Source organism: Anomaloglossus baeobatrachus, chromosome 2 (assembly GCF_048569485.1).
Source record: "Anomaloglossus baeobatrachus isolate aAnoBae1 chromosome 2, aAnoBae1.hap1, whole genome shotgun sequence".
Lineage (NCBI taxonomy): Eukaryota > Metazoa > Chordata > Amphibia > Anura > Aromobatidae > Anomaloglossus > Anomaloglossus baeobatrachus.
Window position 1 is genome coordinate 646,249,866 of NC_134354.1, and position 16,701 is coordinate 646,266,566.

General features: G+C 43.8%; 1 protein-coding gene across 4 annotated transcripts in view; it reads right to left on the reverse strand.

The window, feature by feature from the left end:
• Positions 1-16,701, reverse strand: part of SLC39A5 (solute carrier family 39 member 5) — a 147,754-nt gene that overhangs the window by 38,100 nt on the left and 92,953 nt on the right. For all 4 annotated transcript variants that reach the window (XM_075334418.1, XM_075334419.1, XM_075334421.1 and 1 more), the window contains exon 5: positions 12,549-12,729. In XM_075334418.1, coding sequence (XP_075190533.1) covers positions 12,549-12,729 — 181 coding nt within the window. The remainder of the gene's footprint in view (positions 1-12,548; positions 12,730-16,701) is intronic.

The following is a 16,701-nucleotide window of genomic DNA, read 5'->3' on the forward strand; positions in this document are numbered from 1 at the left end:
CCTGACTGTCCCTGTATACACTAGCATAGATAAAGAGATCTTTAGAAAAAGTATTTCTAAAGATCTTTTATCGTATGTTAATGAGTGACTAGTCCACTAGTCCCCTGGGCGTTAATTCCCACCGGCCACTTGACCCCAGTAGCATGTTACTACATCCCTGTGGGCGTGCTAACATGTTAATGAATGCGCAGCGTCAGAGGATGATCTCACTCACCTCTCCACTGCCATCGTCGCCCGACACTGGATTTCGGCTCGGTGCACATGACCCTGGAGTTTCGGTCATGCGCACTATGAAGCTGGGTGTACGAGTCCTGGCTTCAAACTGAAGTAGTGCACATGACCAAAACTCCGGGGTCAGCGCACTGAGCTGAAATCCAGTGTCTGCCACCCAGAGAGGTGAGTGAGATCATCCTCTGGCGCTACACGTTCATTAGCATGTTGTAAATACAAAAGAACAATCAAAGTTCAGCTCACCCCTTTAGAAGGTATACTGAGTCCTCCTGCTGCTCGGAAAGGCAGGTTCCATCACCTGTAGCAATCATAAGAAGAGAAGGAAAATCCGGCGCTTCGGAGTGTATCAGCCACCACTCAGGATAAATTTCCAACTTGTTTATTGCTGTTCATTAAAAAGTGAAGCATGTACAATATCTCCATACAAAAACTTCCAGCATGTAGAAAAAATATTGACAGTGCTACGCGTTTCAGCTATATATTGTAGCCTTTGTCAAATATTGTCATATTGTAGCCTTGACAAAGGCTACAATATATAGCTGAAACGCATAGCACTGTCAATATTTTTTCTACATGCTGGAAGTTTTTGTATGGAGATATTGTACATGCTTCACTCTTTAATGACCAGCAATAAACAAGTTGGAAATTTATCCTGAGTGGTGGCTGATACACTCCGAAGCGCCAGATTTTCCTTCTCTTCATTAGCATCTTAGCACACCCAGTGCATTTCGCCTTTCACCCCTTCCCGCTGCAGCTAGTTTCCATTATTTCTTTTAGTTTGTCCTCCCTTTACTCCAAGAGCCATAACCTTTTTTGTTTTTCCATTGACGTAGACATATAAGGGCTTGTTTTTGCTGGATCAAATACTTTTGATTGACACCATTCAAGTTATCATGTGGTGTTCTGGAAAGTCGGGGGGAAAAAAAAGCAAGTACAGCAAAATTGTGAAAAAAGTGCAATTATGCTAATTTATTTTGTGTTTTATTTTTTTTATGCACAGTTTCCATTTTATTGTAAAAATAACCTGGCAATATGATTCTCCAGGTCAGTATGATTATGCAGATATCAAACATGCATAGTTTTTTTTTAATATAAAATAATGAAAAAAATCTGAAATTTGTGGGAAGAAAAAAAAAGAAAAATTTGTGTATCACAATTTTCGGAGACCTGCAACGTTTTAAAATGGTTTTCCTCAAGCTGTTTAAAAATCAGGTTAGTTAATTTTATATTTTTATAGATCGGACGTAGCGATATCACATATATATCAAAGAGATGGCATATGACGTAAATGTACGTAATTGTAATTCATGCAAAAAAATGTATTTTCCTCTTTTACATTTTTAAATCCACAAAAAAGGAAAATGGACCGATGCAAAAGTTTTGGCACCCTCCATGGTTAGTACCTTGTTGCAGCCCCTTTGGCAAGTATCACAACTTGTAACTTCTTTTTGTAGCAGATAAGTGTCTTTCAATTCTTGTTTGAGGGATTGTCATCCATTCTTCCTTGGAAAAGCCTTCCAGTTCTGTGAGATTCCTGGGTCGTCTTGCATGCACTGCTCTTTTGAGGTCTAGCCACAGATATTCAATAATTAAGTACCTATTTTCCATCCAATTATAATGATAATGTACTGTGGATGGAGAGAAACCCCCCAACCAGATTACCAGCAACTCCAATAACAATGAAAAACAGGAGGACAAAGAGTTAATGCTGAAGACAATACATTTATTGAAAATTTCAATAAAGAGTAAGCACAGGAGGAAGGATATGGCTTTAAAGGGAACCAATCATCAGGATTTTCGTGTATAAGCTGCAGCCAGTGCAGTACTGGCACTATCATGCACAGTGTGTACATACCATTAGGGGGCAGCTCGGGTGTTTAGGCAGTGAAATACAACTTTATAAAGTTTTAAATTTCGTGCACTTTTTGATTGACGTGTGCACCTCTCTCCTAATGTCCGGGCGGGTTATGCAGGAGTTCCCCGCCCCCCACCAGCCTGTTCCTCCCTCTCTCCGGGCTGGTTATGCACGTGTTCCCCGCCCCCCCCGCGCCGCCTGTTCCTCCCTCCCTCCCTCTGGCTGTATGTAAATATCTAATCTTCAGAAACATGGCGCCGGAGTGGGCCTCTGCGCATAGCGCTTATCTCCGGCGCCATGTTTCTGAAGCCCCCGCATTACAGAACTTGGTGTCTGAGAGGGCGGCGCCACAGTGATGTCACACCGGCTGGTGTGTTGGCCCGGTGTCCTGGGGCGGCACGATACAGGAGCAGCAGGTAATCGCGTCCTCCGATCAGCTGTTCTGCAGTCCTGTTGTGATCGCGCTCGCTCCTGCGGTCACAACGGGATCTGAAGGAGCGAGGGCGCATGCGCCGCCCTCTAACACCAAGCTGTGTGATGCGGGCTTCAGAAACATGGCGCTGGAGATAAGCGCTGTGCGCAGAGGCCCACTCCGGCGCCATGTTTCTGAAGATTAGATATTTACATACAGCCAGAGGGAGGGAGGGAGGAACATGCGGCGCGGGGGGGCGGGGAACACGTGCATAACCCGCCCGGACATCAGGAGAGAGGGAGGAACAGGCTGGTGGGGGGGCGGGGAACTCCTGCATAACCCGCCCGGACATTAACAGAGAGGTGCACACGTCAATCAAAAAGTGCACGAAATTTCAAACTTTATAAAGATGAATTTCACTGCCTAAACACCCGAGCTGCCCCCTGATGGTATGTACACACTGTGCATGATAGTGCCAGTACTGCACTGGCTCCAGCTTATACACGAAAATCCTGATGATTGGTTCCCTTTAAAAGAAAAAGGTCCCAGATTGTCCTAGAGAGTAGATATAACAATTCCATGAGTACCATTAAAGGGTAAAGCAGTAATATATCTAGGACAATAAGAAGCACCACACTGAGAAACTCTGAGACGAATACAGTACCAGTTAGACTGGGTGAAGAAGGAAGTGCAGCTTCTTCACCCTGATGAAGCGGCAGGTGACTCCGGAGGCTGTGAAACGTGCTTTGGATCACACCACTCTGGACCCTGGGCTGTGTCTTTATCTAGGTATTTTATTTTTCATTTTTGCACTTTTGAATCTAGTCTTTTGCATGCACTAATGACCTAGTCTAACCGGTATTGTATTCAGCCCAGAGTTTCTCGGTGTGGTGCTTCCTATTGTTCTTACTATATTACTGCTTTACCCCCTAGGTCATGTGCGCACGTCTGCGTATTGCATGCATTTACACTGCGTCCAGCACTGCAGCGTAAACGCATGCGTTCTGCGTCCCCAGCAAAGTCTATGTAACTTGTGGAAATTCCATGCGCACGTTGTGTTTTAGAATGCAGTGATTTGCATGCTGCAATTTTTGTCCGAATCTCTGCGTTCTAAAACGCAACATGTCACTTCTTTTGTGCGTTTTGGATGCTTTTCCCATTCTGTCTATGGCAGAGCAAGCATCCAGAATGCATGAATTCTGCATTCAAAATACTTTCAAAACTCAAGTTTTCGGCTGCGTTTTGAAACGCACATGCAGTGACAAAACGCTGCGGAAGTCCAGCAGGGGGTTGCCTCCGAGAGGAGAACGGGGTCGCAGGGCGGGCCGCCCGCGTTAGCTGATCCCGAGGAAACCAAAGGCTGACAACACCTGTATGACTTATACCTCTTACAGTAATGAGGCTCACGTGGCTTCCACATGATACCCACCAGTCTATTCATAGCCCGTATCCCATAAGAATTTATTTCCTTTACCGGTGTCTATGGTTATCCATAATGTTTTTTCTTTCTTAGTATATATGGAGCTCTGCTCGGATATGTCGGACTTCCTTTTTCCCCAAATAGGTTGGGATCCTCTGTCCTGCCTAGATGAGGCGGATATGTTCCCTAGGAACGTTTGTTCGGATTCAGTTAACAATGATAGGCTTTTTTTGCCTGTTGTTCTTCTTGTTTTTTTCTCTTTCTTCCTTTTTTTCCCACTACCTCTTACTTTTCTCAAGTCTCCCCTTCTCCATATCTTCGGCGGCCGGGCTGAACGTGTCCGATTCTCTTTCTTGAATATCTCTAATGACTTATTCTCTTATAGATGGCGGACTTAACCATCGCTTCTTTCAATGCCAGGGGCCTCAATGTTCCGGAGAAAAGGACACAGATATTGTATCATCTTCATAAACAGAAGGTGAGAATAGCGTGTTTACAGGAGACACACTTTAAACAAGGACATGCCCCTATTCTTAAAAATAAATATTACCGGACATGGGTATCCTCGGATAACCCTGACTCCCGCTCAAAAGGTGTGGCAATAGCCATCCATAAATCCCTCCCACATCAAATCATAAAGTGCACGACAGATAGTCTTGGCAGATACATTATTCTCTCACTGAGGGTGGGGACCCACATCTTCACGATAATTAACGCGTACGCCCCAAATCACAAACAGGATAGTTTTATTTCCCGCCTGATCAGTACCGCGATCCCCCTGATACAAGGTACGGTGATTTTATGTGGGGACCTTAATATCACCCTAGACCCTACTTTAGACAACTCAAAAGGGAAATCCAGTATTGCATACACCACTATCAAACGAATTAAAAAAGCCTTACTACGCATGCAGCTGTTCGACACCTGGAGAATACAACACCCATCGGACAGAGACTACAGTTTCTATTCCCACACCCAGGATTCATATAGCCGTCTTGATTACATACTGGTACAACATAGCGCGCTCCCTTGGGTCCAACACACGAGAATGGATAATATATTATGGTCAGACCATGCGCCGGTATATTGCACGATTGAGATCCCCTCCCTTACTGCTCCTAGGGGGTCGTGGCGTCTGAACGAGTCATTGCTACTGGATGAGCTTTGCGTTTCGGATATCCAGACCTCCATTGCAAGATTCATGGAGGACCACTCAGTAGATGACACAGCCCCCACGTATAAGTGGGAGGCACTGAAATGTGTCCTACGTGGCATTTTTATTAAGCATGGGTCTCGAATCAAGAAAGAGAAAGCCCAAGACATAGTAAAAGCTCTCCATAGGGTATCTGAGCTGGAGCTCATCCACAAGCAAGCTTTATCGGCCACGAACTTACGGGCACTCCTTCAGGCTAGATTCGAGGTTAAGAAACTGCTTGATTCCTCATATCAGCGTTTGATACAGGTAGGGAAGGGGAAGTTTTATGAGTTTGGGGATAAAGCCGGCAGGTTGTTAGCAAACGCGTTGAGGGAGGGCAGAGCTCACACCCTCATCCCCTGCATCAAGAACTCACGCGACGAATTACTTTACGCCATCCCAGACATCTCAAATACCTTTCATGACTATTATTCCAAGTTGTATAATTTACCTGTCGAGCCCCATAGACCGAGTGATGTAAACCCCTCAATGCCCTCACCTTTTAGATGTCCCGACAGTTCTATCATAGACAACTTGGAAAGTCCATTTTTACTGGAAGATTTATTGGCAGTGATTCGCGATACCCCGGGCAATAAGTGTCCTGGCCCTGACGGGTTCCCCGCCAAATTTTATAAATCCTTCTCGGAACAATTAGCGCCTCTAATGCTCCTTTCCTTCAATTCAATCTCGGACTCAGTCCCCTTTCCGCCTCACTCCACCACAGCTCATATTTCCCTAATTCAAAAGCCCGGAAAAGATCCCATGAGATGTAGCAGTTATAGACCAATATCACTACTTAACGTAGATTTAAAAATTTATGCCAAGCTTTTGGCAAACAGACTTAGCCCCTTGCTCCCTAACTTGATCCACCTTGATCAGGTTGGATTTGTCCCAGGTAGAGAGGCAAGGGACAATACCATAAAAACCCTGGATTTAATCCAACATGCACACAATAAAAAGCTGCCCATGATGTTACTATCTTTGGATGCTGAGAAGGCTTTCGACAGAGTCTCCTGGCAGTCGTTATCACAGACCCTAGACCATATAGGCCTGGGGCCAGTTTTCTCGTCTAAAATTATGGCGTTATATCACTCCCCGACTGCTCTCCTTAGGATTAATGGCACTCTGACGAAACCCTTCTCCATCCGAAACGGGACACGACAGGGTTGCCCCTTGTCACCGTTACTATATGTATTAGTCATGGAACACTTGTTGTCAGCCATCCGGGCTAACCCAGACATACGGGGAATTAGGATTGCCAATCGGGAGCATAAATGCGCTGCTTTCGCCGTCGATCTTCTGGTATATTTAAGTAGCCCCACCACATCCCTCCCGTCCTTAATGATGGAACTAAACCGGTTTAGTAAGTGGTCCAATTTTAAAATTAATTTTGATAAATCAGAGGCCCTAAATATCTCCTTGCCCCAATCGACTGTAAATGTTATAAAACCAAACTTCCCCTTTAGATGGCCACCCCATGGTAGCATCGGATACTTAGGCATCAAGATTCCATCTGACCTATCCAGACTCTTTCAATTAAACTATCAGAGTTTTCTGTCACGGCTCGAGGGGGATCTGACTCGGTGGCATGGGGGCACTCTTTCATGGTTTGGCAGGATCAGTGCACTCAGGATGACGGCCCTCCCGAGATTGCTGTATTTGCTGCAGACGGCCCCGGTCTATGTACCGGCAACCTATTGGGCCAAGATGCAGCGCATGTTCGGTAGATTTGTCTGGTCTGGAAGACGCCCTCGTATTGGAAGTGGCGTCTTGACTAGGACCAAAGGTGCAGGAGGAACGGGGCTGCCCGATTGTAGGCGATACTACTTGGCGGCAGCTCATGCCAGGGTTTTGGATCTTCTACATAATTCTAGCTCTAAACTGTGGGTTAGCCTGGCACAAGAAATATGCCCCTTATCAATTCCGACCCTGCCGTGGACCTGGCCACTCCTCACCAAACATAAAATTGAGATGTCTTATAGCACCAAGCAGACTCTAAAAACGGTGCATTCTGGGCCGTCACGTAATCTCCTGATCCAACCTAAAGGGCCCCTTATGCCACTGACGGACAACCCGGAGTTTCTGCCGGGGGCATCTTCCAACAATTTTCTAGGAAGCACGAAATTGAACCCCTTGAGGCTAAATCGAGTGATTCCGAGGGGGTCCATTATCCCACTTCAGGAGATAGTAGAGAGTTGTAATTTTAAACTACGTTTTCATTTTGAATATGCCCAACTCAAGCACTTCTTGACTTCCCAAGATACTATCATGACTCACCTCTCACCCCAAACCCCTTTTGAAAATCTATGCACAGGTTCCTCTAATACGCGCCATGCTATATCAAGGGTGTACAAGCTTCTGACGAGTACAGTAGAGGCGTCGCCTCCTCGCTTCTGTAAAGCTTGGGAGTTAGAGCTCAACCAACCGATTACCGGGAGCCAATGGGAACGTTGTTATCGCCTGACCCACAGGTCCGTGATTGCCACTAGGATGCAGGAAACTAGCTATAAAATACTTTCCAGGTGGTACAGGGTTCCGGCGTCTCTACACGCGTGGTGCCCCGAAATACCTGACTCTTGCTGGCGATGTGGAGCCTCGGGAGGCACCATGTCCCACATCTGGTGGCACTGCCTGAGCCTGTCGGTCTTTTGGAGCAAGGTACTGGCAGCCATACGGGGGGCCACGGGAATTGTGATCCCCAGTCGCCCGGAGGCAGTTTTACTGTATATCTTTGACGTATCAGAAAAGGTTTTTAAGAAATCGATCCTAGGCCACCTTCTCCAGGCCGCCAAGACCGTGATTCCTCGGCGGTGGAAAGATCCTAACCCCCCGACGGTAGATGAGTGGATAACAGAGGTAACTGTTATTCACCGCATGGAAATGGTGATGGCCCAATCTCGAGGGCAGGCGGTGGAAACGGCCTCCAAGTGGTTCCAATGGGACTCCTTCTTGTCTAGTAAAACACTTCTTGAACTACTTTAACCTCCGGACGGGGGGCACTCTGGCCTTTTCTTTTCCAGATAGTTCACACCGCACTTTTGATAATTTTCAGCTCATCGGACATTGCATCAGTCCCGGTCGCCTCACTCTGCTTTCTATTCTCTCCCTTCTCTGCACTACCCCTATTTTTCTAGACTCTGTGACTTCCTCTTGTTTTAATATCTTCTCCTTGATTTATCGTTTTATTGTTTTGTTTTTTTCTAGTGATTATCTATGTTCCATTTATACCATCCATAGAATGTTGCGAAGCCGGCGAAGGCTTGGTTTAGCATTAACTTCTGATCTGTTTCATTTGCAATAGTATGGATGTATGTTCTAATTTTGTATTTCCTGGAAAATTAATAAAATCTTAAATTGGAAAAAAAAACGCTGCGGAAGTTTTGTCACGCAGAAAGCAGACGTGCGCACATGGCCTTAATGGTACTCATGGAATTGTTATATGTACTCTGCGGGACAATCTGGGACCTTTTCTTGTAAAGCCATATCCTTCCTCCTGATCTTACTCTTTATGTACGATTGCACTTTGTTGCAATTTTCAATAATTTTATTCTCTTCAGCATTAAACTTTGTCCTCCTGTTTTTTAGATTTTCAATATTGTTCAGATCAGGGGTCGATGAGTGCCATTGTAAAATATTTATCTTGCGCTTTTTGGGGTAGTCCATTGTAGATTTTGACGTGTTTAGGATCATTATCCATTTATAAAACCCATCCTCTTTTCAAATTTCTGTGAGAGCTGCTCGTAGGATTGCTAGAGCCCCAAATCAGAACCACTGCTTGATTGAAAAACTCCTTCAGCAGACCCTGAAGTTGTGGTACATTGTTCAACTGTTCAAAGACCCCTGCACAAATATGGCCTTCATGTAAAGCGGGCTTTACACGCTAGGATATCGTTAATGTTTTATCGTCGGGGTCACGTTGTTTGTGACGCACATCCGGCGTCATTAACGATATCGTAGCGTGAAACAGTTATGTGCGACCTAAAAACGATTGCAAAAGTGGCAAAAATCGTTTGCCGCGGAGAGGTCGTCCTAAAACAAAAAATCGTTTACCTCTCATTAGCGATGTTATTCCTTGTTCCTGCGGCAGCACACATCGCTATGTGTGACACCGCAGGAGCGAGGAACATCTCCTTACCTGCCTCCTCCGGCTATGCGGAAGGAAGGAGGTGGGCTGGATGTTTACGTCCCGCTCATCTCCGCCCCTCCACTTCTATTGGCCGCGTGCCGTGTGACTTCGCTGTGACGCCGCATGGCCCGCCCTCTTAGGAAGGAGGCTGGTCACCTGCCAGAGCGACATCGCAGGGCAGGTAAGTCCGTGTGACGGAGGTAAGTGATGTTGTGCGACACGGGCAGCGATATGCCCGTGTCGCTCAACCGACGGGGGCGGGTACCATCGCTTGCGATCTCGCTAGCGAGATTGCAGTGTGTAAATCCCGCTTAAGAGTCATCAGAAGAAAACCTCTACTGCATCCACACCATACAATTCAGCATCAGAAATATGCAACACAACATCTACACAAGAAATTTTGGAAACAAGACCTGTCGACCGATGAGGTTAAAATCTAAAGGCCCTGTCACACACAGAGATAAATCTGTGGCAGATCTGTGCTTGCAGTTAAATTGTGGACAATCAGTGCCAGGTTTGTGGCTGTGTACAAATGGAATAATATGTCCATGATTTCACTGCAACCACTGATCTGCCAAAGATTTACCTCTGTGTGTGACGGGGCTTTAACTCTTTGGCCACAACGAGCAAAGTTATGTGTTGAGAAAAAAGGGCACAGAATTTCAGGAAAAGAACATATCGCCAACCATTCAGTATGGGGGTGGATCAATCATGCTTTAGAATTGTGTTGCACCCAATAGCACATGGAACATTTCACAGGTACAGGGAAGAATGGATAAAATGAAATTTCAACAAATCTTGATGCAAACATAACACATCTGCAAAAAGCTGAATATGAAAAGAGGATGGCATCTACAGATGGATAATGATCCTAAACACACGTCAAAATCCACAATAGATCACCTCAAAAGGCACAAGCTGAAGCTTTTACAATGGCCCTCATAGTCCCCTGATTTGAACATCATTGAAAATTTGTAGTTAGACCTTTAAAGAGCAGTGCATGCAAGACGAGCCAGGAATCTCACAGAACTGGAAGACATTTCCAAGGAAGAATGAATGAAAATTCCTCAAACAAGAATTCAAAGACTCTTCAATGGCTACAAAAAGCATTTGCAAGCGGTGATACTTGCCAAAGGGGGTGCAACTAGGTACTAACCATGTAGGATGCCCAAACTTTTGCATTGACCCATTTTCCTTTTTTATTAATTTAAAAATGTAAAAGATGAATTTTTTTTTACTAAAATACAAAGCAAATATGTAATCTATAACTTTATGCCTTTTAGAGATCATTTATGTATTTTCATGTGTTATTTCCAGTCCATTATTGCTAGTGTTCATATGGATTTTCTGAAATAACAGAAAAGTATGAGTCTAAAATAGCCCCACTAGACATTGTGAAACCTGCAAGATTTCTTTCTTACAGATTACAATATGAAAAAAAATACCAAAAATGTATTTAACATGCATTTAACAAAAAACCTCATGTCAATAGTTATAGATCATTTTTTTTATGGTACATTCCCTTTTAAGAGACATTATAATGTGTAAAAAATGGGTGTGTCTGTGCTCTTTATATATGTACAACGAATGAAATAAGTATTAAACACGTCTGCAATTTTCTAAGCAGATATATTTCCAAAGGTGCTATTGACATGAATTTCTCACCAGATATCAGTAACAACCCATCTAATCCACACAAAGAAATCAAACTACAGATGTCCAGAAATTAAGTTATGTGTAATAATGAGAAATGACACAGGGAAAAAGTACTGAACACACTTACTGAAGTATATCCCATACTTCATACAAAAGCCTTTGTGGGTGATGACAGCTGCAAGATGCCTCCTGTATGGAGAAACTAGTCGCACGCATTGCTCAGGTGCAATATTGGCCCATTTTTCTACACAAACTCTTCATATTGTGAAGGTTTTGGGTACTCCTTTTATCAACTCTGAGCTTTAGTTCCTTCCATAAATTTTCCATTGGATTCAGGTCAGGTGATGGGCTGGACCATTCCTAAAGCTTTCTTTTTTTCTCTGAAACCAATTGAAAGTTTCCTTGGCAGAGTGTTTGGGATCTTTGTCTTACTGAAATGACGAAACTCGTTTCATCTTCATCATCCTGGTAGATGGCAGCAGATTTCTATCAGGAATGTCTTGGTGCATTTGTCCATTCATCCTACCTTCAAATATATGAAGTTTGCCAGTGCCACATGATGAAAAATAGCTCCACCTAAATAATGTTCCCCCCTCCAAACTTCTTTGATGATATGGTGTTTTGGGGGTGATAAGCAGTGACTCTTGGTCTCCAAACATGGTGTGTATTATGACATCCAGGGAGTTCAATTTTGGTCTCATCTAACCAGACTCTTCCAGTATTTCACAAGCTTGTCTACATATTGTTGAGCAAGCTTTAATCACTCTTAAACATGCTTTATGTTCAGCAATGGAGTCTTGCTTGGTGAGCGTGCATACAGACCATGAAGATTAAGTGAATTACTTATTGTATTCTTTGAAACAATTGTACCTGCTGATTTCAGGTTTTTCTGTTCACTCCACAGGTGGTTCTTGGATCTTGGACACCTCTTTTATTATATCTTTTCCCTCCTCTGTCTGAAATCTTGCAGAGAACACCTGGTGGTGGCCGGTTTATGGTGATATGATGTTATTTCCACTTCTGGATTATGCTCCCAACAGTGCTCACTGGAGCTTTTAGTAGTTTACAAATTCTTCTGTAACCAACGCCATCAGTCTTTTGCAACAATAAGGTTACGAAGGTCTTGAGACAGCTCACTGATTTTACCCATCAAGAGACGTTTCTTGTGTGGCACTTTGATAATGGGACACCTTTTTATAGGCCATGAGTTGAACCAGCTGCTAATATTTTTCACCAAGCAGCAGGATTGCTTTCTAATTACCGATAGATGTCAGCTAGGGTGATGACTTTCCATGTTTTTTTGCACTTCATTTTCTTCATGTGTTCAATACTTTATCCATGTGTCATTTCTCATTATTACATATAACTTAATTTATGGACATCTATGGTTTGATTCCTCTGCTTTTGTGAATTGGATAGGTTGTCACTGAACTCTGGTAAGAAATTCATATCAATGGCAACTTTAGAAATATATTTACTTTACAAAATTGATGACAAGTTCAATAATTATGTCACACACACATTTATATACAATGTGTGTATATATTTTATCAGTCTCGTCATTTAAAAAGATGGCACCAGTGTCAGTCATTTATAAACCAGCGATACCTATCAGCAATTATAAAGTAAACTCTGTAGTCTTTATATACAAACCTTTTATCAGTGACTGCTGGGAGCCTGTGGTTTCAGGGGACAAGTGGTCACTGTGATGAATGCACACTCGACTGTCAATCTGGTAGAGCAGAGCTGGGCACAGTAAGGTAAACTGCTGAGGTGTGATCTCGGAGACCCAGCCAAGCCCAAAGTTCAGGAGTAACTGTGTTACATTGAGGCACTGCAGTGTAGAAACAAGACAAAGGATTAACAGGTGGACATCAGAAAAAAAAACCTTCTTTTCTCCATACTATTTCTTGTACACTGAAGATAGGAGAACCAACTTTGTGTCCAATAAATTGGATCTAGTCTTGGGAAGGGAATATGCTATGAGAAAAATAAAATATTGTTTGAATACAATTTTTATTTGAAACATTTTTCATATTACTATCCACATAGTTAGGGCTTGTTCGCACGTAAATGCTGAAATTTCTGCAGCAATTTGACAGCCAATGTGCGCTTCAAATCACTGCAGAAACACTGCGTAATGGTGCAGTAATTCAGCAGATTACATGCCGATTTCATGCGCTATGGATGCTGCCTCTCCCATAGACAGAGTGGGAGCCGCATCCAAAGCGCACAAATTAATTGACATACTGCATTTTTGAACGCACGGATTTAGGTCAAAATTTTAGCATCCAAATCGCTGCATGCAAAAAAGCAACATGCGCACGTATCATGCACAATCTACATAGATTGTGCAGGGAACGCAGGACGCATGCATTTATGCTGCTGTGCTAAACGCAGCGTAACTGCATGAAATTACGCAACGTGCGCACGAGCCCTAAGAAAGCCTAAATTTTATTGCTGATGTTAGCCTGGTGATTTCTAGGTTCTGGAAGTCAGGCTCTGTTCCTACATGTGCTCACTAGGCAGAAGAAGGAGCTGTATATGATCCTACAAATTCACGATCTTATTGCTATGAGTAGACCATATTTCCATTGGACCAGTTTTTGTGATTTACCGCAATTCTAACTGAAACATACCCCTGAACCTCATGTGTATCTGTCTACATCTTGATATGGTTGAATATAGAATCAGCATCTCTAAGGTTTTTTTCGCTTCTGTGAAGCAGGTTAGTTATGTATTTTTTATTTGTAAGGTAATCACTCTTATTGCACGTAGTAATAAGTACATAAATGTTTAATAAGGTGATTAAAAGGAATCTGTCTCCATGTTTTTGCTACATCATCTGAAAACAGCAGAAAATTTCAGAAACGTATAATTTTACTGATTTCTACTATTTTATTAACCCCTTCATCCCCGGGGGTTTTTTGTTCCCCTTCTTCCGAGAGTCATAACTTTTTTATTTTTTTTGTCAATCTTGCCATATAAGGGCTTGTTTTTTGCGTTTGTTTTTGTACTTTTAAATAAAACCTTAATTTTTACTGGAAAACAGCAAAACAATTTCCTACTGGAAAACAGCAAAACAATTTCAAGTGTGGAAAAACTGCAAAAAAAGTGTGATTATACAATAGTTTTTGGGATATTTTATTCACCATGTTCACTATATAGTAAAACTGATGTGTGGGTGTGATGCTCAGGTCAGTACTAGTTCGTAGACGCCAAACACGTATAGGTTTACTTTTATCTAAGAGGTTAAAAAAATTCACAAGTTTGTCCAAACAAAGTGGCGCACTTTTTGCGCTTTTTTCCGAAACCCGTAGCGTTCTTATTTTTTGGGATCTATGGCTCAGTGATGGCTTATTTTTTGCGTCTCGAGCTGACGTTTTTAACATTACCATTTTTGCGCAGATGCATTTTGATCACCTGGTATTGCATTTTGCGCAAAATATGTGGCGACCAAAAAACGTAATTTTGGTGGTTGGAATTTTTTTGCCGCTACGCCGTATACCAGATTAATTAATTTTATAATTTGATAGATCGGGCATTTCTGAACGCGGCAATACCGAATGTGTGTATTTTTTTTTTTTACATTTTTTAATTTGTTTAACCTTTTAATTTTCAATTTGCCGAACGGGGGGTGATTTGAACTTTTAGTTTTTTTTATTTTTAACTTTTTATTTTTTTTTTAATTTTACTAGTACCCCTAGGGGGCGATAAGGATCAACTGTCTGATCGCTCTTCCATTTCTCCAGATCACAGCTACACAGCTGAGATCTGGACAAAACTGCTTTAGGCCAGTGTCACACTTGTGATTGCCTCGCGTGTATCTCGCGGTGCATCACTCGTCAAGGACTCACACTCTGCTCACAGGAGTGGGTCAGTTGCATGCATCTCTATGCAGCCAACCCGCTCCTGTGAGGAGAGTGTGAGTCCGTGACGGGTGATGCACAGCGAGACTCGCGCGAGATACACGCGAGGCAATCGCAAGTGTGACACTGGCCTTAAGGGTGCTTTACACACTGCGACATCGCTAACGATATATCGTTGGGGTCACGGTGTTTGTGACCCACATCCGGTGTCGTTAGTGACATTGCAGCGTGTGACACCTAGGAGCGACAATCAACAATCGCAAAAACGTCAAAAATCATTGATCGTTGACACGTCGCTCCTTTTCATAATATCGTTGGTGGTGCATGCCGCTGGTTGTTCGTTGTTCCTGCGGCATCACACATCGCTATGTGTGACACCGCAGGAACGACGAACATCTCCTTACCTGCGTCCACCGGCAATTAGGAAGGAAGGAGGTGGGCGGGATATTCAGCCCGCTCATCTCTGCCCCTCCGCTTCTATTGGACGGCTGCCGTGTGACATCGCTGTGACGCCACACGATCCGCCCCCTTAGAAAGGAGGCGGTTCGCCAGCCACAGCGACGTCGCAGAGAATGTAAGTCTGTGTGACGGGTGTAAGCGATGTTGTGCGCCACGGGCAGCGATTTGCCCGTGACGCACAACCGACGGGGGCGGGTACGCTCGCTAGCGATATCGATAGTGATATTGCAGCGTGTAAAGTGCCCTTTAAGGCCCTGTCACACACAGAGATAAATCTGCGGCAGATCTGTGGTTGCAGTGAAATTGTGGACAATCAGTGCCAGGTTTGTGGCTGTGTATAAATGGAACAATATGTCCATGATTTCACTGCAACCACAGATCTGCCAAAGATTTATATCTGTGTGTGACAGAGCCTTTACTCTCACACACAGCAGTCTGCCAGCAGTGAGAGAAAGTGACTCATAATAGCTACAGGAGTCATTACATGACCCTGTGCTACCATAGCAACCACCAGAGGTCACGTGATTACGTCACGTGACTTCCGATGGCGCTGGGTAAGTTAATGGTAACGTCTAAATCCCAGTGGACAGAGGAACCTCTGCTGACATCACGCCCGTGTGACCAAAAGGGAAGGGGCCTCTGCCAACATAGCTGATACCTGGAAGCAGCATTATTCTTTTAAGTCCACATAGGCATATAGTTGACTATAATAGAGGCAGTGGTCTGGGGTAAGACCCCCAGATGAAGGGGTGCAGGGGGAAATCAGCAGACATGTGCGCAGATTGCTGCGGACTGGCCACGGCAGGCGGCGGGGATTAACCTCACACGATCTGTGATGTACCCAATGCGTCATGTGTCGTGAATAGGTTAAAAGCTGTTTTTTTCCCCTGCTGCAGATCTACCAGTTCTCTGAATGCTGAGCTATGTATAACTCCGACCACACCACTGGCAGTTTTCTGTATACACTGTGCATAGGCAGAAGGCTGTCAATCCATGGTTTGGGCAGGGTAATATGGAGCTCCTGAATGTGGAGGACTACACGACAGCAGGTTTATTAGTTGTCTAGTGGTAATGGCCAGCTGATAAACAGTGATTTTTATCAAAATTACAGCAAACAGTCCAGTTAGTGACACCTCTGGAATCAAGAGTCTCTGTTTATACATTTTGCTGCTTTCAGATCAGATAGTAAAAACCTGGTCAAATTCCCTTTTTAATTACCACGTGCTGCGATATTTTCATGCAAAATAATATTATTTAGTTTGTAAGTGATGTAATAAAATTCTTGGGTGAGTGTGCTGCCATCAGGCTCTGCTCCCCCTGCAAGGGACTTAAGGCTGCTTTACACCAGGCAATCTATCGTGCGATAGATCGTCGGGGTCACGGTTTTTGTGACGCACATCCGGCATCGCTGGCGATGCCGGCCTGTGTGACACCTCCTAGCGACGCAGTATCGCTCACAAATCGTGAGTCGGGTACTG